The sequence below is a fragment of the Petromyzon marinus genome, chromosome 33, assembly GCF_048934315.1.
Source record: "Petromyzon marinus isolate PM22_M1 ecotype Great Lakes invasive population chromosome 33, UKy_Petmar_22M1.pri1.0, whole genome shotgun sequence".
In the NCBI taxonomy this organism is placed as follows: Eukaryota; Metazoa; Chordata; class Hyperoartia; order Petromyzontiformes; family Petromyzontidae; genus Petromyzon; species Petromyzon marinus.
Window position 1 is genome coordinate 10,206,943 of NC_133699.1, and position 27,763 is coordinate 10,234,705.

Sequence of the window (27,763 nt, forward strand, 5' to 3'; positions counted from 1 at the left end):
CTTAGTAACACAGCCATAGGTCACTTTTTTTTCAAGAACAGACTGAGCGTGGCACTAAAGTAAAAAAAAAGTTTTTAATATTCACAATTAAGGTGCTTGCAGTGAGGGATAATTATGATATACGGGCCGTGTAAAAGTGCTGTTACATTCGTGCTCTGTGTGCCGCAGGCTGTGTGATGTCAGTCGAAACCGGTCCAGAGTTTACTCATATGATGCTTGATAATATTGGTCTGGAAAGTCCATCGGCTGGAGTGAATTTGTGTTTTATATTTGTAGGCTCAGCACGGAGTTGTAATTATATCTGATTTTATCCACAAAGCTGCACGGTAACCGCGTAAGTTTCCAAAATTGTTTCTCCCTATGGAACTGCGTTGGCGGTGCCGCAACAGCACAAATAACGCAACACTCAGCACGTTAGTCAATACCACTGTGACCTTAAAAGGCCCAAATGGGTCTTTCTGCAATGAGTGTTCGGCAGACATGAAGTCGCGTGGCACGCTCTGAGCGGAGGAAGACCAGGAGGAGAACTGCGTGAGATTATGGGCTTGTGTTTTTGAAGTTTGCAATTAACATACTCATTGTAGCCGGAAAGTGAGTGGTGAACAGTTGCGTAAAACACGAAGTCATGTTACTTTATGTAACTTGCAGACGCTTCGATGTTAATCGGGCCAATTCATACCTGTCAACCCATACGGTTTAGCCCGTATTCACAAGGAAATTGAGTTTTAAGGTCCATACGGCGCACAACCGTTTCAATGCGGGCAAAAAAATGTGTGTATTTGTTTGTATTTCTCCCTTGGGATGGGACTTCGTAGGATGAACTTTGAGATTTGTAAGGGCACGGGGTGACCACTAAGGTCTGAATTGTTCTGTAATGAGGTAGGCACTGATAAGGTGTTGACAGGTATGCAAATGGAGCACTAATTTGAGGAACGGAGAAGGCAACTTGAGGGTTGTCTCTGTAAGAAGGCAGTGGCCCAAAGAAATGCGCTCAATCTCGCCCAGCCCACCTCGTTTAAAATCTCTGCGCGCGCGCTCTCTGATTGGCCGTTGCTAGGGCACGTCCTCGCGCGGGGGGGGGGGTCTCTGAGTCTGGGGGCGGGGGGGGGTCTCTGAGTCTGGGGGCGGGGTCTCTGAGTCTGGGGGCGGAGTCTCTGATTCTGAGGGCGGGGGGGTCTTTGAGTCTGGGGGCGGGGGGTCTCTGAGTCTAAGGGCGGGTCTCTGAGTTTGGAGGCGGGGGGGGGGTCTCTGAGTCTAAGGGCGGGTCTCTGAGTTTGGAGGCGGGGGGGTCTCTGAGTTTGGAGGCGGGGGGGGGGGTCTCTGAGTTTGGAGGCGGGGGGGGGTCTCTGAGTCTAAGGGCGGGTCTCTGAGTTTGGAGGCGGGGGGGGGTCTCTGAGTTTGAAGGCGGGGGGGGGTCTCTGAGTTTGGAGGCGGGGGGGGTCTCTGAGTTTGGAGGCGGGGGGGGTCTCTGAGTTTGGAGGCGGGTGGGGTCTCTGAGTTTGGAGGCGGGGGGGTCTCTGAGTTTGGAGGCGGGGGGGTCTCTGAGTTTGGAGGCGGGTCTCTGAGTCTGGGGGCGTGACACTGGGTAAAGAAGAGGCGTGGCTTAAAGCTATGGGCATGGCTTTTAGGGGACTACCGCCGGGCATCGCTCCGGAGCTGGATGGGGGGGGGCGTTGCCTTAGAATATACGGGCGTGGCCTTAATGAGGGGCGTGTTCTCTATGCGTGGTGGGGGCGTGATCCCTGAGGCTGAGCTGTGCGTGCCCCCGAGGCGAGAGGCGGCTCCGCGTCCCGCCCGCTCAAACCTCGCGCTCCCGCGGCGCCCTCGGCTCCCCCCGCGCCGTCGCCGACGCCATGGACAACTCTTACGAGAACACGATGGGCGTGGAGACCTACATGGCACCCGAGGAGGACTGGGACCGCGAGCTACTGCTCGACCCTGCCTGGGAGAAGCAGCAGCGCAAGGTGGGCGTGCGAGTTGCAGGCGAGGCCGTAGGCTTTGGCCTAACCGCGGTGCGGTGGTGTGGACGAACGCAGCCTCGGCCATATAAACGGCGAGTTTAACGGTCTAGCTTTCAATGCTTTTATCTGAGCCGAGGAAGACCAGGATAAAGTGTGAGGTTATGGGCTTTTGCTTTTTGAAGTTGCAATTAACACACTCATTGTAGCGGGAAAGTATTGGTGGACAGTTGCGTAAGACGCCAAGTGATGTTACTTTATTTCGCTTGCAGACGCTTCGACGTTAATCGGGCAAATTGCACATTAAGTTGGGGGGAACGGAGAAGGCAACTTCGTGGTGTTTTATGCAACAAGGCAGTGGCCCAAGGATGCGCTCAAGCGTTGCAAGGAGAGGCATGGCCCTTTTCGCCGAATCCATTGCTGGATGATGAGGACTCCACAGTGTTGCTCGTCGTTGCGTTTGCGTGACCGTACTTTTACACCACGCTGTTCGGCGCGGCTTGGTAAATACAGCGTAGATGTTGACGAACGTGGAGCTACAGTACAACAGCACGTGTGTCTGCGCCCGCTCTCTATGCTGACAATGCAAACACCCGTTTTGTGCATTTCACGTGCAGGCGAACAACTCGATTCAGCCGTGCAGCTGTTACACGCTGGGGGGGGGGGGGGGGATTTGGCCAACAGTGGGACGGCGGGGACATGTTTACGTGCCCGTTATTCACAGCCGCATGGGGCGATCATTTGGGGCTGCGGGGAATGGGAGCGAGCAAAGGATCTGGCAGAGCGTGAGCTGTGAGCGTTCGGGCCACAACTACCACCAGTGCATGGCCCCCAATCATCGCCGTTGTCGCCAACATGGAATCGTCTCACCTCTGAGCAAAGGGCCTCATCCCCCATTTTCTTCGATGTCTTCCCTCTCATGAGTTTCTTTAGAACTGCTTTATTGGTGTTTAGTTTGTCCTTCACCGCACCTTCGATTAGCACGGTTGGGCTATACGTGCGGCGCGAAAGAAGTTCAACACTACGTAGTTGCTCTTGTACAGTTAAGAGTCTTCCGAATTGGTTTCATGGTCGATAAGTCTCATCACATTAATTCACTTTTAAGTTTATATTGTACGTGCCACTGTTATAGGCCTTTTACAAAAAAAAAACCTCACTAAGATGGTACTGACAAGTGAGATATCCGGTCTGGTCTCGGTACTTTGTAATTTTAGAGCTATCCATTATGAGAGGGATAGACGTTTTTGCCGAGTAGCCTCTGTGAGGATGTGAAGATCAATGTAGTATGACATCACCCGACGAGCATGAAGTGCTGGTAGTATTGTGGTTTTATCAAGTGTGCCTCACGCACTCGGGATCTGCATTTTTAAAACAACGCATTCTTTCCGTTTCGCGGTTAACTTCCCATGCTCGCTGAATCGGCAACTATGCACTTTACCCACTTTGGCGGATACACTGTTACTATACTTAGCCCCCTCTGCAGTGTTTCACAAAGTGAGAGCCCATTGAAGACTTGACGTCTTGTAAGGGAGACCTGGAATAAATGTGAATAATTAATGGTCACGGGAACCAATGGATGGTTGCCCACTGGGGGGTGGGGGGGGGTCCGAGAACGCTTGGGCAGCCCCGTGGCCTTGAGGAAGGGGAAGAGGGGAGGGGATCGACGTTGGTCACCGGCTGGGCTCTCGTGGTCCGGGCCGAGGCCCCAACCACCCCCCTCCAGGTGGGAGGCGGGCAGGAGGAAGGGCGTGGCCGCAGGGGATCAGCATGTCTCAAGGCAGTGGCACTGCGTGGTTGGACTCGGAAATCTGCATGGGAGGAGAAAACCCGCTTAAGTTTAGCGACGGGGGGGTCCTCGATGCAGAGAGACGTTTAAGCAATCGTTTTTATCGCAAAGGGTCGGTGTTATCCGCTGAAGCGGCAACAACTTTGAAAACATAATAGACAGTCGTTTTTAATTGAAATATATCTGTTAAATTTTGATTTAAAGCTTTCGTGACTGCAGTAATTCATATTCTTAGTTCTTTCGGTAAAGTCACGTTGAAGGGAAACAACAAAATAATTGTTTTATATATTTTATTATTTTGTTGTTTCCCTTCAACGTGACTTTACCGAAAGAACTAAGAATATATACCTGTTAATTAACCGATGGCCACTGATATAATTTATATAGAGACTTGCAAAGTTTGGTTTCAGAGCCCCACACGTTATCATCGGCAGGAGCCTTAAGAAGTGAATACACGTGGGTGCTGTCAATTAATTGGGAACTGGAGCTGTGAATGAGTGGGTGGTGTGCGTGGTGGCTTGAGTGGCCACGCGGGGGGACTGCCACAGATCTCCGCATTTTGCGCTACCGTGTTGAGTTTCAAACATATAATGAACACGAACATATCTTGCCGACACGGCTTAATAAAATATGCATGTAAACTTCATGGTTTCCGAGTTAACCGTTCAGTTTATGAGTTGTACAAAAATCCAAAATGCAAATATTGTACGTGACTGCTCACGCACGGTCATTGATCCCAGATGGTATCTTGGAGCATACTTCATTCTGGTAGCCGCTCTCAAAGCTTTCTTTTCACCTGATTTTTTTCACAAAAAACATCGAGAACTCTTATATTGTGTGCTGCCTTCATAAAGCATAATAAATCAATACTCACTCTATTCAAATGAGTTGTGAAACTTAGTCTTTTTACTTCCCGAGTTACCATGCTTGAAGTAATTTGGCTTTATGGGTGGTGTCTTTTTTATATAGTGAAAACATCCCCCCCCCCCATGTCATGTGACCAAGTAACCATTCGTAAATCTCAAAGCAGGACATCCCTACATTTAATTTGCCACCTACTTGCCACTGATATCGATATTTTTTTATTTATTCTCGGAACAGGATTTCAGCCAAAGTAAGTGCATAACCAAATGTAACGTTTTGTTTGTGTTGGCGTAGTCTATTATTATTATTGGGCTGAGACCATCAACTGACTAACCTTGAGAAACCTGACTTAGGTTGCTGCCTGGATTCCAGCGCAGGATGTTTAGTGGTGCAGCCTCAGAGCTCTGACCTGATTTAACCGGCCACTTTGCTGGTATATTTTGTCGAGATAAGCCAGACTAGCAAAGTCTACTGAATAAGTCTCAGGGGAACAATGTCGCCAAACGATGACCAATGAATACGCACCTTGTGCTGTAAATATATAAATAGGTGAGCCTTAATGGCTTTGGTTCTTTGTGTCAGGCACTGCGTCTGCCTTCAGCTGGTCGAAGAGTCAGCCTTGTGTTTGGCATTTGGATAGAAGTTGGTAAACAGCAGCATCATGCACCTGCGGCTGTCAAGAGCACAGCAGGACGCTTTGTTTGCAGAGTTGTGCACACACGGGGAGAACAAACAATTGCGCATTCTGCAGAAAGAACTTATATGTGCAGTGTTGATGTTAAACCAGATTCCTGATAGAAATACTTGTTTCTCCAAATGATGATTGTATCACTGCAAGCAAGCTAGTAAATGTAGCTGTCATAATATTTAGCATTTGGCAGCAAAGTGTTGTTGGTTGTGTTTGAGAATACCAGTTGGTATTTTTTTGGAGTATTACGGCTGTAATGAATGGGTTTTCTGGGTCGTAATGTTATTGCACCATTACTGAAAGAATGAAGAGCAAATGTATATATTTGTGAGCCAAGTGTGTGTAACTGTAAGTGGTGTGGACATTTTCAAGTGATTGAGATGTTATGTAAACAGCTTAAGCTGTCACTTGTGTGAGATGTTGCGGTTCTTTTGATGTATATATACCTGTCAGATTACGGATTTACACCCTGAACCGACTGGTGATACAAAATGAAACTTTGTCATTTTAAGAATAACCTGTTGCATTGCCTATTAGTCGTACATGGCGTTGGTATGTGTTCTCAGTGCCCAAAGCACGAACTGACATAGACTGCGGTTAGAGTTTGAAGTTAAAGTTTTTTTTGTGTGCTTGCCTGCAGGCTTGAATGTTAAACAGTGAGTACTGAGGGCTCTGCTCACTTTCGCCGTGTGTTTTGTGCTGAACAGGGCCGTATGTGTAGTATGCTAACTCTGCAAACAGGATGTGCAGAGCGAAGGGGAGCTTATTTTTGCCAACAATGACCGAGTCACATGATGTTTTATTGCAGCACAAGACTCGAGGGTGCAAACGTGCTGGGTTTGTTTTGCTTGAGAGTGTTCTTACAAATTTAGCAAACTCTGCATTACGATATCTGCGAGGCTAAACGTTGTGATAGTTTATGGTGGTTGTCATAACGTTCCAGGATTCAAATACTTAACCTTGCAAGCAATTTGAGTTGCACTGTGTATGGTGTTCCAGACTAAATGTATTTGTTTCAAAGCATATGTTAAAACTGGAGTATGGAGCAGTGGTTTGTTTCTCTTATTGCATGTGGAAATATGTTCAGGAGCCTTTGTGCAGCCCGCCTGTTAGGTGTTTTCATGTTACCTTCCACACAACTAATATTCTCATCTCGGTGAATTAGACATGATACATTTTCATCTGATAAACCAGGCATAAGTGTGTGTATGTGTACATGCGCGGTGAGATTAGGTGGCTTCGAAAGGCACCGATTCTGATACGAGCACCATGGTGACATCACCATAGCGCTGTGTTGTGTATAATTACGTGGCGAGTCAAAATTGGGCGTGTCTGTGGGCATGTGTCCGTGCATGAGTGTATCTTTGTGCGTGTACGGTTGTTTGTGATTGTTTGTCAAGTGTGTATGTATGCATGTATCAGATGTGTGCGTGTGCATAATATATGCCTGTGTGATGTAGTGGGGAGCGGTAGTGCAGCAGTTAGCTATGTATCCGGTGACCCAAGCTCTTTTGCTGCTCATGGCCAACACCGGTGGGGATTATCTGAACTGGTCTTTGGCTTACCCTAGGTTGACTCTGCCTCAAATGAGTACTTAGTGTAGTGTGTGGAAACAGCACTGGGAAATTCCTAAGGCGGTTGGGCGTGGTGCTGGCCACCCACCTCTTTATTTTCTTTGCAGGCCTTTATAGTTGCTCGCGAATAGCACTTGCCCCAACAATCTGTTAAAGGCTATATGGGGTATCTTTGACGTTGTTTGTGTGCTGCTGCCTCTCGGCCCCCTAGACGTTCACGGCATGGTGCAACTCACACCTGCGCAAGGCCGGCACAGGCATCGAGAACATCGATGAAGATTTCCGCAACGGCCTGAAACTCATGCTGCTCCTTGAGGTTATCTCAGGTGAGCTCACGCTTGGTTTCAACCAGTGATATTCCACCAAGCGCAAGGACCTCGTCACCACGTCAAGATGCATTGTCCATCGAGTACAGCGAGTGACGACATCTGAACAGCTGGATATTGTGCTGAGTCTTGTACAAGTGTAGGGTGACAGCAAAAGATTCGATTGTGATAATTTTAGTTTCCTTCCCAATTTACAGAAAGTGTTAAAATTGGTATAAGTGTAGGATGAATCGCTTTGCTTTCTGTGAAATCACTTTTTTTAACTGAACACAATAGTAGCTCGTAGATGAAGAGCATTCTGACAATCGTAAGAAGTACTGTTTTATGTTGGCTTGCCTTTACTTTTGTGATTTTAATTGCCCTCTTTGGATTGTTTGTTTCCATTGTTGAAATTGTTCCAAATAAATGAAAGGCTTAGTAAGCATAACAGATCGAATTTGTTGGAAGGTTCAAATCACAATACGTTTAGTAGAAAATAATTTCATGCTGGTTGACGTATTGGGAGTAATTGGGTCCAATTTGTAAGTGATTGTTTTTTTTCTCACCGTGGAATAATTGTAGCTTGCTTTCCGGGTAAGATCTGGTGGCTGCTAACGAGATGTGACTAGCTGTCAACTTCACACGAGGTTAAGTCGTTGGATTATTTTCAGCAGGCTGAGTGTATTTCCTAATAAAAAAACTGCAATTTCAGGCTGCAAACCGCTGCTATGGTAGGAGGTAGATGCTTAACAGTGTACTTCCCCCCTCCGACCCTCATCAAGCTCTTCAATGCATTGTCACGATTTAGGGTTACGATTATATTTAATAATATTTTAAAATAAAAAAAATGTTCTGAATGTAGCAGCCACTGGTGGCTACATCGATGATGCAAACCTATTACATACAACATATGCGTACATGCGATTATTTGCATGCATCGATAATAATTTATTTATTGATGCAATCTTACAATTCTTGTGAAACATAGACATTACCAGCACATTCTTGTACCTTTATTTTCTTCAAAGTTGAACATGTATTCTGAAGAGTGGTATAACTTGAATGGTATTTTGAACTTGTGATCTGTGCATATCATGCATTATTGCTCACACGTTGGATACATCTATGGCTATGAATGTAGAGCTCGGTGGCGTGATGTTTAAGCAACGGCGTAATGTTTACTTTACAGGTGAGCGTTTGGCCAAGCCGGAGAGGGGAAAGATGAGAGTGCACAAGATCTCCAATGTCAACAAGGCTCTGGATTTCATTGCCAGCAAGGGTGTGAAACTCGTGTCCATTGGTGCAGAAGGTGGGATTGTCATAAGCTGATTTCCTCTTATGTCACTGCCCCCGGTGCCCTCTACACCGTGGGATTCAGACGTGACGGGCACTCCGTAATTCAGACACCCGGCTCGATGCCGCTTGACCCGGTGCACATGGGAGATGGAGGGCAGGGTACATCATGAGAAGGGATGATGGTCAGTGGTCGAGACGAGCTATGTAGTGGCAGCCAAAGGAGAGGGCAAACACTGTCGCATGTCTACTAAGAAGATAATGATGAGAAGAGCTTGTGTGCAGGAGCGAGGTGCTTTATTGTATCGCGTGACCATGAATGATGGTGATGGCTTTGGAAGGTCTTGAGTCAACACAAGCAAGATCGTGGCCGATGATGAGGCAGTTTTTAATAATGGTGGTGGTAAAGTTGTTTTCAGCCTTCATTTAGTGGGGTCTTTTAAAAATGTAACCCTGCCAGTTTTACTAACTGTACTTGTGTAACTGGTGGAGTGCATGGGTTTCATATTGGTGAATGTCTGCTCCTGTTGTAATCGTGGCGAACGGCTTTGTATTTGCCTTTAACATTGTTTCTATTTATGCCCTCTACTTCTTCAGCCACTTGGTTTCTTTCGGCTGAATGTATTGACCATAATAATAACCACAACTTGTTTAGGTCATGTTTCATCTTACTTTCATCTCAGTTTTACAGAACTGCAAACACGACATTTAAAGTTGCACTAAATGTGCTTCTCTTGGTTGATGTAAAATACTTCTTATCCAGACAGCTTCCATGAGCAGAGTTCCCAACTTTGTTGGCAGCCTGGCAAACTGACAAACTGGGAAGGGAGGTGGCCAAGTGGTGCATAGCCCTGTGCACAATGTGGAGTCCCAGGCACATGCCGGACGTGCCGACATTCCACCGTTAATCTGCAGATCCCAAACTGAGCGTAAATCATTGATTTAACTGCCATGTTACATCAGGCATTCACATTGTTACCACGATTTTGCTTTATTTGTATGTTATTCCCCCCCGCCCCCCCACCACTTCTATTATTAAACGCAGATCACATTGTAATTAAGCCTCTCTGACAACTTGTAATGTTGTGGTTAAATGTATTGCTTTTTATTCCTCCATAAAAATGCCACTTTATCATGTATTCAAGAGATGGAAATACTTGGGCCTCCAGTGTGTAAAGCAGTATTGTCTGTATTTTTAATTGTGCCAAGCAGTAGTGGCACATGCCTGTAATCCACTGAAAGTGGGGGTTGGTGGATCGCACAAATGTTGTGACTCTCAGAGTGAGTGTCGAGGAGATGCTATACCCTGGCTTGTCAGGATAATAGCAGAATGTGGTACGGAAAATGTGGACTCCATCTTTTCCACCTGTATAATTTAGAGTTTTGCCCCCTCTCGTGCGTGGGATTATCTCCAGGTGCTCCGATTTCCTCCCACATATAAACAATTGTTAATTGGCCGATAACGCCTTAATATATAGAGGACCATAAAAGTTGAGGGGAGTTAGGTACCAGCTAACTGCCAGGGCTCCCTTAGCTGATTGTGGTTCCTTATGCTTCTGAATCATTTCATTTCTTTGAGAGTGAGCGAATACTGTGTGCATTAAAAGTTCAAATTATTCCTATAAAGTTTGGTAAAATGTAGAGACCATCGCTCACCTTTCTTTTTATATGTTTATTTTTTGCAGAAATTGTGGATGGAAATGCAAAGATGACCCTGGGTATGATCTGGACAATTATTCTGCGTTTTGCCATTCAGGACATCTCTGTTGAAGGTAAGTGAGCCTCCATTGGGAAAAAAAAGTGCATCTAGGATCAAACGTGTCATTCATAGGCTAAGGTTACATGTATTACTGCGCACACTCGCAGACAGAAAAACGGCTGCATTTTTGTACAGAAACCTCTGCCAAGGAGGGCCTCCTGCTCTGGTGCCAGCGGAAGACGGCTCCGTATAAAAACGTCAACGTGCAGAACTTTCACATCAGGTTAGTACGTCTTGTCCTCAGCTTTAAGGCACCTGCTGTAAGTTAGAAAGATGCAACTGACTGAATTTATTTACGTTTGCTCATTGCTGGCAACCAAATATGCACCGGTTAAGTAGCATTTCAGGCAGCTGGGTTATTGTTTTTCAACAATCTAGAAAATATTCAAGAGAATGTAAATAACAGTGGTGGGGATTTAAATTGCAAGCCAGAGCTTGTTGTTTGTTCCAGATCTGTAACTCATGAGTCTCCACTGAGCCCATGCATCTGAAACAGCCACTGTATTAAATCTTCATTTTCCAGATTTAAACCTTCTTATATGTACTAAGTCGGCATGGATTAAGATTATAATGCTTGTGAGAAAATTAAGAAGGTTTTGTGTGCATGCTTGCGTCCAACTCGCACATTTTATTGTTGCCTTGGGTTGTCCGACTCCCACGCGTCACTTTTTTTTGTTTGTTTCACCGTCCGCTCGTTCGATGATAGAAGCGTAGAAGGTATGCAAGTCCATGCCCCAGCGAGCATGTCGCTGATAGATGGCCCCTCAAACGTGACCTCCGTGGAACACATTTCTGCTGTGCAGCCGTGCTGAAAAAAGGACTTGAGACGGATCGGCTTGGGTCCCCCGATGGAAGTAATCTCGTTGTTTGTGCCCTGACTGTAGCTGGAAGGATGGCTTGGCATTCAATGCCCTCATACACAGGCACCGGCCGGACCTGATCGACTACGAGAAACTGCGAAAGGTACGCACTGTCTTATCTTTGCAATCTTTGTTGGTACGGGCGAGGAGTACATTCTTAATTATTGTTGATGCAAATAGTGTTTTTAAGAATTGAAATAATCTTTATTTTTTTGCATACATTCAAATGAAGATGCTTTTTTAAAATTCAGAACTCTGGTTTTATACTCACAGCTTGTTGTGTTGATTGACCTGGGCATTCTTATTGGCAGGATGATCCCATCACAAACCTCAACAATGCTTTCGAAGTGGCAGAGAAGTACTTGGACATTCCAAAGATGCTGGATGCAGAAGGTAAAAATGTTATTCAGATGATTATTTTCATTATCATTATGCTGAATCGAGTTGGTGAAGTTGGAAACAGTTGAAAGTCTCAATGATACTGGCTGTGAGCAAGCGTTTTGAATTATACATTTATAATAAATACCCTAGACGCAGCTGTGAAGACTGCATTCTCTTTGATCAGCTTTCAGGCCAGCAGGTCATCGGTAACTTTTTAACACGCTACCATTATTTTTTACGAGGCAAGAAGTGAGAGTACATTATGTTAAAATCGTACATTGGACTAAGGGCAAAGGGGAACATGATGACTGCTAATGTATTGTTAACAGCATTTGTTATTTAATTGCTATTTAATCTGCATGCATGATAGTGTTTACCTAATCATGGCTGTTTTTATGGCCCGCGTGTCTGTGCAGACATCGTGGGCACAGCACGTCCAGATGAGAAGGCCATCATGACCTACGTGTCGTGTTACTACCATGCATTCTCGGGCGCGCAGAAGGTGAGCCCCCCCCCCCCCGGGGACATCTGGAGTTGATGCAGGCATGGATAGTCGCTTCCTCCCACGTTATGAACTCGCACTTTGATAGTGGATCCGAGAAGGACGCTGGCGCACGCGCTCAGTTATGCACTACCAACCACGCGAGCACTGTGCGGTTGGTGGCATTCGTGCAGCTATTGGTGAAGCCCAAGCAGCGTAACTGATGTTCATTAAGGGATGCGCGGAGGGTGAGATTGCAGAAACGGGTAAAGGTACTGGCCTGAGTTTGCTTGCCAACTTCACTGCTGGTGGAAGGGCCTCCATTGGAGGAAACTCAAGAGAGCCCCTCGAGATTTTATTTTGATCTACTCTTCCATGCTAGATGTTTGTTTTTTTGAAATGTTTGATGTGCCCACATTTTACTCCACCCATATGCAACCTGCTAATCGACTAACTCTGGTGTAGCCATTTATACCGCTTAGTCGACAGAAGCGGTGGGGGGGGGGGGAGGTGATTTAAGAAACTTGCGCCATTCTTTCAGCTGCTGTGCCGAGAGATGGATTCGGACCGGTGACTTCCGGTTCGCAAATCTAGAGCGTTGACCGTTGCACTGCAATAGCATCCCGAAATTGCAGTGGCGATAAGCAAACGTAGGAGAACTGAGGTCGGTGAGCGGTATTCTGCCGTTGAAGCGAAGTTTCCACAACTCGGTTGCTATTGGTGCAGGCGGGTGTTTGTGGGTTTTGCGCATGAGCACTCGGGAGGATTTTCATGCACGCGGCATAGCCGAGGAGGGTGTTTTATCCCAGCAGCAGGCTCTGACTTGCCCTCTGCATGTCACGTGACTCTAAGCCTGGCTCGAAGGACACTTGGCAGCTGTTTTTGCGTTCAAGCGCATGCAAGTGTTGTTTTGAGGTAGCGGTGTGCGTCCTATTGAAATTATAGTGTGCTATTCGGCCCATGTGTTAATGCAATGAAAGTATTTCACTGTAGACGGTCCTTATCTTTGGCTTGTCCCTTTGATGCGAGAGGTGGCGCATATTCAACGTGCACGTGTTTCACACACGTTAAGTTACGCGGTGCGGCTGTAGTAAAAATTGAAGTATGACGTCTTGTCCGAAACGTGTATTGCAAAGATTGTTTACATGAGGCTTTGCAGAAGTACACCACGGTTAAAGATTCTCTCCTTCCCTCTTCCCCGACTGCCCTCCCTCTTTCCTGTGTAGTTCCCAGGACAGACGTGTTAGGCTTTCCCTTTCCTGCCTTTCCCCCTTCTTGATGGTGCTCTGCACAGGTATTTGCCTTCCTGCTATGCTCATTATGCCCCTCTCCTCCTTTGTGTATACACGCTTGGATTTTTTTGATCTTTGAAGGCAAATGGAGGCCTGCGTTCTGCTTGACTGCACGTCGCTACTCATGGCCACTGAACACGTTGGACTGTTAAAGCACAGGCGCTTACCATTGTTCAGACATCTGCTGACATGATAACGACGATTTTTATAGCAGTTGGAGGCAACCAACCTTAACAAGGTGATTGCTGAAGAATGGAATGCTTAATTATTTCTGATTGACAATAATGAGCTGTCTCAAGGGTAACTAACAATATTAGATACGTTTTGCCTTGTGCGGTGATGGTAATTTTCCGTAGTGGGAGAAGTGAAATCTTTAATTATGTCTCCAATTTTCTATTGAAATAATTTGCCGTGACAAAGTACAACTTAATAAAATGTAAAAGTCCATAGATTTAAAAATTTTGTTCACTTGATTAATACTTATTGTAATCGCTGTGCCACATCAAGGGTCACATAAGTGTCTTTATTCGTGTAGCGGCGTATCTAGATTTAATAAGTCAGTAGAGCAGCAGCTGGAAACCACTTGAATTCTTAGCTGTGTAATTCGAAACAGCCATGAAGTATGTGGTCTGACATTGGAATGAGAAACAAGGAGGGCTTCATTCAAGATGCACGCACTGCCCCACAAAGTCCCAATAACATTATACGAACCCATTGATACGACTTCATTGGTTAATGTTAAACTTGATGTTTTTGACATTTTCACCTCCTTATAACAACCGTGTCGCTCAAGATGAGCGAGTGAACTTGGCGCACGATTCATCTCTGCTGCGAAAATGTCGGAAGACACGCCTACACCCTTGAGATGTAGCGTGTTGGGTAGGTACTATAAAGTGTCTTTGGGTGTTGTGGGCAGTCGATAGACGTAGTTCTGCGTTGGGGATTTTGCGGAACGGTCTTGGCATGCTTCATAAACGTTGTGTTCCTTTGCGCAGGCCGAGACGGCGGCTAACAGAATCTGCAAGGTCCTGGCTGTCAACCAGGAGAATGAGAAACTCATGGAGGACTACGAGCACATGGCCAGCGATGTGAGGAGCGCCGCCACTGCCACCAGCCAGCACACGCACACACGCTTTTACATCACTGTAGGGGGTACGCATAGTTATGAATGGTAACATGTCACATCATCAATCTCAGCACTTTATATAGAATTTTAATTTCATTACGATGTACATTTTTTTATATTTCTGACACTTTAAAGATGTAGGCCATCAATAGTGTAATGATGGAATGGCTTTTTTACTTTGGCATGGTATTTCAGCGGATTAGGAGTTTGTCAACTTTTCCTGATAATGGAGATATGCTCATAAAATACGACGGTGTCAGACGTACTCGGACAGACTTGACCTTTTTTGTCCACGCTGTGATGGTGGATTCAGTTTCATATATTGTGTCAAACTGTTGACTTATTGCATAAATTTACGAATTAACTTTGAAGGTAATTTTGTTCAAAATGACACCTTAAATTTATTGTTGGGATGATTTTGAAATGTTTACCGTAAGCTTGCTTACTTTGTGGAACATCCCACAAGTGGGTAACTCTCACAGTATTATTGCAAATATCGAGTGCTTCTGTCAGCTGTAGACTCCTGACAAGCGCCTTTGCTTTGTGATTCCATGTTCAGCTGCTGGATTGGATCCGGCGCACCATCCCATGGCTGGAGAACCGCGTGCCGGAGAACACCATGCAGGCCATGCAAGGCAAGCTGGAGGGCTTCCGCGACTACCGCCGCGTGCACAAGCCACCCAAGGCCCAGGAGAAGTGCCAGCTGGAGATCAGCTTCAACACGTTGCAGACCAAGCTGCGGCTCATGAACCGCCCTGCCTTCATGCCCTCCGAGGGCAAGATGGTCTCGGTGAGTTTCGGCCTCTCTGGCACAGTAATCGTTCTCTTGGCCCGCAGTTTACATTTATTTTACTTGGTGCAGCCTGTGACGACATCTCCTGGAATGCAGTGCCCAATCCACTCCGATCTCAGAAGATAAGCGGGATTAGAGCCAGCATCGTCCTTGGATGGGTGACCGCCATGCATGAAACAGGTGTCGTAGGTCGTGGGGCAATGTTGTTGCCAGCAGACGGGAGTACAGAACTTTGGACAAATCACCCCCCCCGCCACTCGCATGGTGTGGGAAGGCCCTCATCCAGCGGTGGATTGACAGTAATGCTGCACGTGTACACATGAGCATTTATTCGTGTGCCTCATTTGTTTTGTGCGTCATGGAAAGAGAGGTGTCACCAAACCGCGTTTCACACCTGCACGTGTACTTCTCATCACAGGACATCGCGAATGGCTGGTCCATGCTGGAGCAGGCGGAGAAGGGCTACGAAGAGTGGCTCCTCAATGAGATCCGACGCCTGGAGCGGCTCGACCACCTGGCCGAAAAGTTCAGGCAGAAGGCCAAGATCCACGAGGCGTGGACCGCAGGTACCACTTCCAAAACCATCGCTTCAGCACGTGGCTATGTCCATAGGTGTGGCTCCGTGGTACAATTAGCAGGTCAAACTGGGGCATCGGCATCTGTCGCCCCGGAGGAGTGAATGCGATCGTTCTGTTGTTCAGCATCGTGGTTGTTGTGCTTGATGCTGCTGCTGCTGCTGCTGCCTTGCCACCTGCTAAGCCCGCGGTTTCGCGTGTGCCAGGCAAGGAGGCGATGCTGGAGAAGCGCGACTATGACTCGGTGTCTCTGACGGAGCTCAAGGCACTGCTGCGCAAGCACGAAGCCTTTGAGAGCGACTTGGCTGCTCACCAGGACCGAGTGGAGCAGATCGCCGCCATTGCCCAGGAGCTCAAGTATGTGTGGCACGCATAGAGAGGGAGAGATAGAACGTGGGCACTTGGTCCGCAGGTGCTCTAGCACACCTGTGCTGTGCGTTTCATCTGGCGTGCAAATATGACTCGACTTGTTAATTCCTCAATATCCGGAGCATTGTAAAATTATTGCGTGGAATAATGCTGTTGCACTGAGAGAATAGTAATTTACCACTTGCCATTTTAGGGCTATGGCACATAGGAGGGCTTTAGAGAAAAGCGAATCCAGCGTGTGTTGCTGACACCTTGTGGCCAGTCATTAAAACTTCCAGTCGCTGATCGTCCATGTGGCTGCGTAAACCTATCAATTGCTTGTTTTGTACTCTGGGGATTAATATCCACTACTAAATGTTTATCCCCTCCCCCACATCTTCTCGGTGGCCTCGCGCAGTGAGCTGGACTACCACGACGTGGCGAGCGTGAACGCACGCTGCCAGGACATCTGTGCCGAGTGGGACAAGCTCGGTGACCTCACCCAAAGGCGCAAGGATACCCTAGAGGTGAGCTGGTGTAGCACGTGTCCGTCTGCTTTCACTGTTACCTTTTTGGTTGTTGTGAAACTAACTCCCTATTCTCTGGATATAATAAGATATACTTTTTCCCCTATATTTCAAAGCAAGAGTAGCGTTTGGTGGGGGTTGCTCGCGTATCAAAAGCCATCGGTTAAATTGAGGTCGATCGGGTCTATGAACGCAGAGGACAGAGAAGGTCCTGGAGACCATCGACCAGTTGTACCTGGAGTTCGCCAAAAGGGCGGCGCCCTTCAACACGTGGATGGACGGAGCTGTGGAGGACCTGCAGGACATGTTCATCGTTCACACCATCGATGAGATACAGGTCAGCAGTGTTGGCACCCTTTACATTTTTTACTGATGATGCAATCATAATTTTACAAGAGCGTGCGTTTATAGTTTTGGGAGCCAACAACGTTTTCTGAGATGAAAGTGCATTATATTATGAAAGTATATTTACGTTTAAATTTCACCTTCATTAAACTCAGAAAATGTTTACATTTCTGTGCAGGGTCTGATATCGGCCCACGAGCAGTTCAAGGATACCCTGCCTGAAGCAGAGAAGGAAAAGAGCGCCATTCTGGGCGTGCACAACGAGATTCAGAAGGTGGCGCAGACGTACAACGTCAAGCTGGCCGGGCCCAATCCGTACAGCGCCATCACGCCACACGACATCTCCAGCAAGTGGGAGAGGGTGAGCCATCCCTCACAGCTCGCAGCAATGCACGCAGTCTCCTTTGGGATCGAGCACAAGCTCTCAAAGCACCCTCATCAATCCTGAAACGCAGTGCAGAACAGCCAGTGATAATGCCGATGTTCTGAAACAAGCAGTTAATCGCCAATCCCTAAGGGAGAACCTTCTGGTTTCAATTTACCCTGTAAACAATGGTCTGCATTGAACCCTATAAGAACATCGTGATTTGGTGAATTGTCATGATTTGAGGTTGACTCAAGACATTTTTTTTGGAATATTGTGAATGTAACACCTCGTGTGTTCAGGGATTACAAGACAGGTGACTGGGGGAAGGGAATTTCAGACTATTGTGGGCAGCAGAGTAAAATGATTGACCTTCCACTGACAGGGCTTTGATTGATATTGTTCATTGCTGGTGTGGAGAGTGCATGGCGGGGCGTAGAGCGAGGTAAGAGGGTAGATGTAGGAGAGTGCATAGAGGGGAATAAGTGTGAGATGAAAGGGGAGAAGTTTGGAGCATGCATGGAGGGTGGTGGGGGGGATGGAGTTTAGTGAGATGAAATGGGAGAGGTAGGTAGGGGCAAGTCCATGAAGGAACTTGAAGATAGTGAATGCAAAATTTGATATTGATCCATGACTGGTCTGGAAGCCACACTTTGATGCATGTGTGGTGAGCATGAGTGTTGATTGTAGTGGATGGATTGATGCATCTCCTATTCTGCCTGCAGATGACACAGCAGGTTCCGCTGCGGGACGACTCTCTGCGTGATGAGCTGGCACGGCAGCAGGCCAATGAGACGCTCCGTCGGCAGTTCGCAGCCTCGGCCAACATCGTGGGGCCCTGGATACAAACCAAGATGGAGGTGAGCCGTGTGCCTCGGTGCAGCACACGGTCTCGCCGTGGGAGTTGCGTTGGAACATTTTTCCAAATGTCAACCGTGTGGAAACCTTTTCTGCGGGTGCCTTTTTAGTGTATTGGTTTAACTAGGTGAGAACTCGAGACACCAGGATAGTCTCATTTGCAAGAATGACCCGGGTCACCAAAATGTCAAGCAAAACAAATTAAACAAAGTACACCAATGAAGCGAATCGAAATCGGAGCAAAAATAAACTGTCACATGGGAAATCGAAAATGTTGCACAAACAAATCAATTTTAAATCGTAATTTCCCTGTAACGTAAATCTGCTTTGGTGAATGCTTTTAGACTGATCGTAGTGAATTAAAAATAAGGTACAGAAGCATTAAATAGTTAAGTGACTGCATGGAAACAGACACGGTTTTATGTCAAATGCACTTGGAAGTAAAGTTATCACAGAGAATTGACAGTTTGGCATCAAATTATGTTTTGGATGGGAGTTACTTATTGGTGACCAGTTGGTTTTGCAAGCCTGCACATCGAGAGTTATTGGGATAATAAACTTGAGTTTATATTCTTTGGTTCTTTCAGTAAAGTCACGTAGATAGAAAAATAATAAATAAAATAATAATAAAATAATAAAAAACAAAAACACTTGTAGACTGTAGCCTGGTTCTTAATCAGAGTCAGTGTACTGGCAGTCTATCATGTAGACTGTAGCCTGGTTATTAAGTTTGGCGAGTGTACTGGCAGTCTATAATGTAGACTGTAGCAATGGTTATTAACATCGGTGAGTGTACTGGCATTCTATGATGTAGACTAGCCTGGTTTTTAAGCTGGTGAGTATATGGGAAGTCTATGATGTATACTGTAGCAATGGTTATTAAATTGAGTGAGTGCACTGGCATTCTATAATGTAGACTGTAGCCTGGTTATTAACATGAATGAGTGTACCGGCCCTAGTGAGACACTGCCTCACCTCTCCATACTTTACCTGTAATGGAACATTCTACAAACACACTTAAGGCACCCCAATGGTTTCTCCCTTATCTCCTGTTGTAGCCAATATTTTCACGTAAAAATTTTAGACGGGCGCCATCCAGGCATCCACTCTACGCCCGTCCTTGTGGAAGAGGTACGTGGATGACTCGTTTGTCATCTGGCCACATGGCCGACTGGCTCTGAACCAATTCCTCAAGCACATCAATTCCATACACCAGCCATCAAATTCACCATGGAGGTAAAAAAGGATGGTATGCTACTTTTATTGGATGTCTGAAACAAAAACAGATCAGCTGGCTCAATGAGCCATTCTGACTACACAATCCGCAAAGTCATCGCCCCAACCGTGAGGAAGGAGCCATCTGAGGATCCAATCCAAACCATCACCTTGCCATACATAGCAGGGGCCACCAAAAATATTTCCAAAATCATGAACAAACACAAGATCCAGGTCCGATTTAACACAGTACATGAAATTTGTGATCGGATCCCATCTGTGAAGGACAAGATTCCTGACATGCAATATCTCGGCATCTACAAACTAAGCTGTATCTGTGGCAGCAGTTACATTGGGGAAACTAAGCGACATGTCTCAGACCGTGTTCATGAGCATAAGGCAGATTTGAAACACAGTAGGACCTATACTTCTGCCATGGCTGATTATTATTTCAATGCGGCTGGCTCACACGAAATTTATTTCTCTAAGACGAAGGTATTTTGCAAGCCGACTGGCTTTCAACAAAGGTTCGTTCATGAAGCCATCCATATATACAGACACAATTTCAACCGAGAGGATGGTTATAAACTCAGCATCATTGGAAATATGTCATCAACCACTTTGGGTCATGACTTGATTTGTGTTTTCTTGTCAACCTCAACTGTCAGCAGTGTGGGTATGTGGAGCGAGGTGCAATGATTGCCTGGCGGCCCTTTGATTGGTGTAGACCCACTGCGTTGGCGTTGTTTTCTCCTATATTAACATTAGCTGCCCCGCCAATGCTGCTGACACACTTGGGCTACGCCCATCTCTAAACCTTTATAAACAGTTTGCCTTTAGAGGCTAACCCCCATTTTCCTGATGACGACCGCTTGTGTTGCGATCGAAACGTCGTGGTTTTTGTTTTTATTTTCATGACTGAAAGAACCAGAATAAGTCTACATTATAGACTGCCAGTGCGCTCACTCAGGTTAATAACCAGGCTACAGTCTACATTATAGACTGCCAGTACGCTCACTCAGGTTAATAACCAGGCTACAGTCTACATCATAGACTGCCATTACACTCACCGAGGTTAAGAACCAGGCTACAGTCTGCATCAGTGTTTTTTAAAATAATTTTGTATTTTATTGTTATTATTTTTACTCACTTGATTATTTTTATATCTACGTGGCTTTACCGAAAGAACCAAGTAATATGAAATCCTGCAGTCACGAATGTTTTTAAGTCAACATTTTTACATGAGTTTGTTTTACAAACATGTGTTAACCTTGCTTCATATGCACTGATGAATAATTGCAAAATGTAAAGGTTAATATTACTCTTAATTGTGGAGCATTTTTTGCTTGTTTTCACACTGAGATTTGTTTTATGTCCTGCTGATGTATCTGCTAAATCCAGATCTCCCATAATAGATTCATGGTAGCAGGAGGCGCTCTTACCTCTTCATAAATAGAAGCCGTCTATCTCTCGGAATCATCTTTCACCAGAAAATAATTAGTTTTGTATACATTGACACGTGTGTGTGCATTTCACATGCTGTACAATGCCTGTATAGCAAGCTGTGCATGTTCATATGAAGACATAAATTATACAATTTATGGTTGCCTATAATTTTGTGGAAAACATTCCCACTCGTTCATGCTGAATAGTGACTTGCAGCACATTGAAACTTGATTGAGGTGGAATTGATGCCAATTTTTACATGAAGTTATGATTAAAAATTGAATATTTAATGAGGGTCAATATTAACGTATTTATCATTAAAGCTAAATGTAGGTGTACTCCTATCTCATTAAATAAAGGTCAAAGTAATTTCTTGCTTAAATGAGCATTGAGGTGGTTCTCCTCTCCTGTTTACAGCCAGTGGTGGAAATTCTCATTCCTACATCGGGGCTGAGTCCATAATATAACCACGGATAACTTCCCCACAAAGTGGTGTGTATTTTTTCGACCCCAGAGAGATGATGGCCTGAGTCAAACCCTAACCAGGGGTTGAACTTGCAACCTTCCGATTGTTAGCTGCTCGCTCTACTGCTGAGCCGCCTGGCTGGTTCTAAAATTGTTATTAATAATACTGTGATGTTAAACATTATTCTAAATTTTCACCAGTTATGGAAGCTGTTTTAAGTACGTACCATTTACTATTTTCGGGAGTCACAGTGACATTGAGCCACCCGGCTGTCTTTCTCATTCAGCCTTCAAATATGCCATGTGCTGCGTGTTGGGCGTTTGTTATTGCAGGAGATTGGACACATCTCCATCGAGATGCACGGCACGCTGGAGGACCAGCTGAACCAGCTGAGACGTTACGAACAGAACATCATCAACTACAAGCCCAACATCGACAAACTGGAGAGCGAGTACCAGCTGGTGCAGGAGGCCCTCATTTTTGACAACAAGCACACCAACTACACAATGGAGGTGCGCACGACGCACGATGTGCACCGCTGCGTATGACGCAGTTGCACTCCGCGCACAGCGTGCACCAGCTCCACTAGGCATTAACTCGAGGTCGAAAGGTTACGGCCAGTGCCGTTGATTCTGCAACACCTTGGCATTGCTTCCTCTCGATCCCCGAGTTAGGTCAATACCTACCTGTCAAAGACCCCCCCTGTCACTGTATCACCGACTTCCCCTTTTGGCTTTAGGTCTGCATCTTGGATGCAAACCCGTGGGTGATCATCACAACCTCCTTTGCATCTATAACCCTGTCTCACCCTATCGTGCAATAACTAAGCCATACTAATAATGTAATTTACGCAGAAAAGTCCTACTTAGTCTCAGTACTTTTTCATGAGGATCTTGCATTGAGAGTTTTGGCCAATTTTATTTGTAAGGAGATTTTTTTATGGTGTACCCAGAGAAAATCCATGCACAAGAGGGGAAAACACTCAGGTCCAAAAAACAGGTTAATGAACCAATTTGCTGTACTGCCATTTCTTGGCCTGCTTACAGCCCAATGGGGTTTGGGAATTTAAAAAAATATGATGTACCAACGTTTGCCTCCAGAGGGCTCGATAACAGGTGTGCACCATCGCGCCCTGATGGTTGGACACTGCACATACCTCGTTCCTCGCACCAGCGAGGTCACACACGGGCACGCGGCTAACACGACTTAGTGGCGGTGCACACACACCCACATGCAGGTATCAGGCCAGTGGTCTTTATGGTAATGTCATGCTTTGTCTCTAAGACCCTGAGTAGTCGGAATTAGCTTCATCAGTATGTAATGTTATAGCTTCGTATGGTTAAGCATTACATTATACTTTACCCTTATCCTGTAAGGTGTAGCTAATGTAAAGGCAGGCTGAGAGAATGTCATACATTTATGTCGCGGAATATGAGCGCTCTGTCTTAAGAGGTTTATTGCACCGTGTCGTGTGTTCAGCACATCCGCGTGGGCTGGGAGCAGCTGCTCACGACCATCGCTCGCACCATCAACGAAGTGGAGACCCAGATCCTGACGCGGGACGCCAAGGGTATTAGCCAGGAGCAGATGCATGAATTCCGCGCCTCTTTTAACCACTTCGACAAGGTACTGCAGGTTCTCTTGAAAATACAATAAAGTGGCAATTTATATTCAATGCATTAACCGCAGCGCGGACATATTTAGTTTTGTAATTCACTCCGTTAAGTGGCATAGAATACATAAATGTTAACAATGCAGTACTTGAATGTGATTATTTTTACGATGCTTATTGGGTGGACTTCATCTGGCCTTGCGTTAACAAATGGTTCTACCGTATTCTCTGGAATATTATAGACACTTTTCCCCCTGTATTTTAAAGTAAAATTTGGCGGGTGCGAAGCATTTTGTACAGTAGGTCTGTGTGTGACCAGATTTGTATTACTCATAATAAAGGTTTTTGGGTTAGATCGCGTTTATTTATAAATGTGTCGTAACCCTCCACCACCCGACACGGCCAATCGGCAAAAAAAAAGTGTCACGTTGACAAAAGACAAATAATTCACTACTTCAGCCCACCGGTGTGTTGAAGAGTAGTGAATAGTGAATTATTTGTCTTTTGTCAACGTGACACTTTTTTTTGCTGATTGGCCGTGTCGGGTGGTGGAGGGTTACGACACATTTATAAATAAACGCGATCTAACCCAAAAACCTTTATTATGAATAATATTGGTCGTGAAAGCCTACGTGTTAAACAGATTTGTATTACATTATTGACACTGGGCACTTGTTTTGGGTACGTCTTACAAATCTGCCTTATAATCTGCAGAATGCGGTAAATGTAGATGTATGAGTTGCTGATCAATAGTTTAAGTTGGTCTCGCCAAACTGTCCCTCATGGTCTAGGATCACTCTGGCAAGCTGGGTGCGGAGGAGTTCAAGGCTTGCCTCATCAGCCTGGGCTACGACGTAGGGAATGACCAGCAGGTAACGTGCAGCCCCATAATTATTTCTGACGCAATAAATTGGCTGTTAAGAAGAGTATCGAATTTAAAATACATACACAGTGTGTCCTAAATCGGTTTGGAATCCATTTTAAGTATAATATAATTTCTTACATCGTCACTGGTTTAGGTACAAGTATAGTCTGGGTTGTAAAGGCTTTGTAATAATATTTAGATTGGAATAGGGAGTTTAAATTTTTTTGCCAAATGCGATTGACTAAATACTTTTTTTTACCTTTCCCCTAATTTTATCTTGATAATGTCAATGGCATTTTTTGAGATTTAGTTTCCATTTTATTCTCTCGCAGAGAAGTTCAACACGCTGTGTGAGAGAAGAGCACACAGAATCGGATATCAGTTTAATCTGAGATCCTTTCAACTTACCTGTATTCCACACAGTAGGGGGCAGCTCTTTCCCACCCATTCTCCCACTGAGCTTTATGTTCCTTTCATGACATTAAAATGGAAATTTTCAGAGCTCAAATTTAGCTATATTAGGCACATAACCTAATTTTACAAAGTGTTTTTTTGGTGAATTCATTGGAGACCATCCTAAGGCCATCCAATCACTACACTTAAGAATCCGGTTTAGTCACCGGTGGCAGAATCCTGGATTAAATGATTCATCTGAGCAGTGCTGGCTTAGCATTCTGATCTGAGCCACTCAGCCAACTGCAACGTAACTAAATACTTAAGGTATTTTGTGTATGAAAATGCATTCTACATTGCTAAGTAATTGTCTGTTGTCCCTTGGCCACACAGGGAGAAGCAGAGTTTGCGCGGATCATGACAGTCGTTGATCCCAACAACACGGGCCTGGTCACATTCCAGTCATTCATCGACTTTATGACGCGCGAGACCACCGATACCGACACGGCCGACCAGGTCATCGCCTCTTTCAAGATCCTCGCCGGCGACAAGGTCAGCGTTTCTAGCAGATCATGGCATTTCCTGTGATTCTTTTCTCCTCTGGAGTCAGCAGGAATTAAGGTCTGGCTTTTGAAGCCGACTTGTCTGAGATATTATTTTCTTATTTGAATATGGGCAATTGGTTTTCCGATTTAGCATGGTTGGCTATGTATGGTGCAAAAGAAGGTCTACATACATTGTGTACCCATAAGCCCATTGGTTGTGTCTCCTGTCCTTTGCTCTTCAAACATAGATGCAAGAGACCTATTCCCTCGATGAAGAGGTTGGAGATCAGTCCTTGAATTGATGCGGCGAGGCCTTCATATAGGAGTATATTGACGAAGTCTAACACATTTATGTACAAAGCAGTGTGTTATTGAGAAAAGGAGGGAGTGTGTTTTTGTGTAATTGTGTACACCAAGGAAATCGAGTGCTCGTTGAATTAGTGTGTGCTGCCGATGTGTGTGAACTCATGGGTGCAGAACTTCATCACGGCCGACGAGCTGCGGAGGGAGCTGCCCCCGGATCAGGCTGAGTACTGCATCGCCCGAATGGCCCCGTACCGCGGGCCTGACGCCGTGCCCGGCGCACTCGACTATATGTCCTTCTCCACCGCTCTCTACGGCGAGAGCGACCTGTAGCCACGGAGAGCCGCTCGTACACATGCACACCACGCACTTGCACATTCGCGACACGCGGTCACAAGACACAGCACATCCATCCTTGACACCCAACTTCCCTACACTATTCAAGCAGCTTTCAGATGATCCCGACTGCTGTGCACAACAGAGATCGGTTACCAAGCGTGCAGTTTGCCTATCCATGGTCACACTTGAACAGATCGTGTGCTGAAGTGTGGACCGATGCTGTGCGGAAATTCGTGATCCTGTCCTGTGATCCACATGGAGGAATGGCGAACTGGAGTCTGACACTCCCACGCATGACGTGACCACGAATGAACTTCACTTACTGTGTCCTTGGAGAGGGGGGAAGGACAACAGAACACGAAATGCAACAATGAATTTAAATCGAACATACACCTAAACAAGTATACACAAAACAAATTTCGTGTATGTACAGTAAACAGATTTATTTGGCTTACCACCATTGGGTTATTGCTGTATTTGTTTATTATTAAGTAGTTATCAAGATTTACAGAAGTGCCCTTTTGTAGAATACAAAATTAAGAGGGCTTTGTTTTTTATCTAGTATTTTACTGATATTTCTCGTATCTCAAAACATGTTAAGGCTTAATACATACCATTTTTAGCCATCAGCGCATCATTGAGAAGCCCAGTGTATAAAATAATGTACCCAGGACAATACTTAGTTCTTAAATAAAAAAATCTATGCATGTCTGCTTGGAAAGCATCAGACATAGGGTGATACTCGGTCTTGTAAAGAATGTGTTATTTGAGTAGTAATGCGATCTGTTTACAGCAGAGGTGGGAAACGCAGTTAGCATTGAGTTGTTGAGCTGGGTAGATCCGCAATTTGGGGGTCTGGTGGTGTGTGTTTGACTGCACTTGGTGTAGTATTGGCATCTGGAAACACATTGCTTATTTGGCCTAATGACTTCACAATGGTCAGAGAACCGTTGCTCACCACTGGATTACAGAAACCTATAGTTGTTTTTTTAATATACAGTAGCAGCGTGCGCTAAAAATATAGGGTTTTTAAATGTAATGTGTAATATGAGAATCTGTTTAAAAATACAAACCGCATGTTACAACCCACCACTTTTAATACAGTTGTAGGTCTTTGCATGTAAAAGCAACTTGGATTTTAATTCCACTGCACAGCATTGTTATTTGAATAGCTGCTTCAAGTTGGTGGTCACTGTCCCCATGCATTTAAGAATGTCCGTTGCTCCCAAGTAAACCCCGTCTTATTTATATGAAACAGTGTTAGAATTGGATCGGTGCTGATTTTAAATTCTACATTTATATTGTATCTTAACTTTCTTATGAATTTAGTCTTTCCAATCATGGGGCTTAGACAAATGGACCAAGTTACTTAGCTGTATAATGGTGTGTTATTTAACATTTTTTTTACTGTACCACAATAGTGTTTGCCCTGTATTTTAAACATCAAATGTGGAAATCAGTTGTTTTTAGTGGAAATACAGCGAGGTGAAATGTTAATCTTGCTGAATGAAATGTTGGCGTTTTACAACGAATGATTGCCTTTCCACGGTATTGTTACAGGGTTTTAACTTTGAACGCATATTTTTAATGTGGACGTGGAGATAAGCAGGCCTCAATGAAACTCCACTGGGCAGACCGCTGACGTCCTTGGGTGCATTGTGCAGATATGTAATCACGTGGGTAAATAAAGGCTTACGTTGGATATAACCACATTGTGCAAGTATTTGTCATTGTTATATGTCAGGTGAATCTTGCATATAGCAAGATTTCAACTCTTTAATGGAGTGGTTCTCAAAGTACGGTCCGCGGACCACCAGTGATCAACGATGATCCTCCAGATGGTTCACGGATTGTGGTGCAAATGCAGGTTGATCCAAATGCAGGAAACAAATGTTTATACTATTTGGTCGGACATGAATTCGTATTTTACTTACGATGTTAAATACAAAAATGAAGTTCGGTAAACTACCCTGATTACCCTAACCCCGAGTTCTAAATTCCCCCTCGAAAAAAAACCTTATAGCCGTCTTTTAATGTTCCGGTAAACGAATCCTTGAGTATCACTGGTGTTTCTAGATAAGTGAATGCGTTTTGTCACCAAGGGTGTGGGTGGGTCCGCGGAAATGTTTGCATTGGTCGAGTGGTCAAGTTTAATAAAACTGATTTAATGCACAACACAAATGTAAACACGTGGCGTTGGGCTTGGGTGAGATTCCAGTCGCTGGACCAATGACCGATGCTCCCATTTCCACCAAATGGCAATTCGTGGTTTTGGGAAACCTTCCCTGATTTTCATTGCTGCTTAATGCAGTGCCGTTTGCAGCATATGACTCGGCAATAACATTTGTTTCAGGGTCATTCCTTGCGCTAGGTGTGTGACGAGTGGGCAGTTGAATAAAATA

At 45.2% G+C, this 27,763-nt stretch overlaps 1 protein-coding gene across 2 annotated transcripts; it reads left to right on the forward strand.

Annotated features, from left to right (window-relative positions):
- Nucleotides 1–1,662: 1,662 nt before the first annotated feature.
- Nucleotides 1,663–27,068, forward strand: LOC116948441 (alpha-actinin-1). 2 transcript variants are annotated; one of them, XM_076071531.1, is made up of 21 exons: nucleotides 1,663–1,964; nucleotides 7,082–7,196; nucleotides 8,365–8,484; nucleotides 10,154–10,240; nucleotides 10,363–10,450; nucleotides 11,112–11,190; nucleotides 11,399–11,480; nucleotides 11,885–11,970; nucleotides 14,237–14,329; nucleotides 14,927–15,157; nucleotides 15,579–15,726; nucleotides 15,942–16,092; nucleotides 16,502–16,610; nucleotides 16,807–16,947; nucleotides 17,134–17,316; nucleotides 18,045–18,179; nucleotides 21,637–21,816; nucleotides 22,784–22,930; nucleotides 23,708–23,788; nucleotides 24,568–24,726; nucleotides 25,197–27,068. In XM_076071531.1, exons 1-21 carry the CDS (start codon nucleotides 1,854–1,856, stop codon nucleotides 25,353–25,355), a joined length of 2,685 nt encoding a protein of 894 aa, XP_075927646.1. In that variant the 5' UTR covers nucleotides 1,663–1,853; the 3' UTR covers nucleotides 25,356–27,068. The 2 variants fall into 2 exon arrangements, with proteins under 2 accessions (XP_075927646.1, XP_075927647.1); XM_076071532.1 differs by lacking the exons at nucleotides 1,663–1,964; nucleotides 7,082–7,196; nucleotides 8,365–8,484; ... (3 more) ...; nucleotides 11,399–11,480; nucleotides 11,885–11,970 and adding an exon at nucleotides 13,222–13,243.
- Nucleotides 27,069–27,763: the final 695 nt, after the last annotated feature.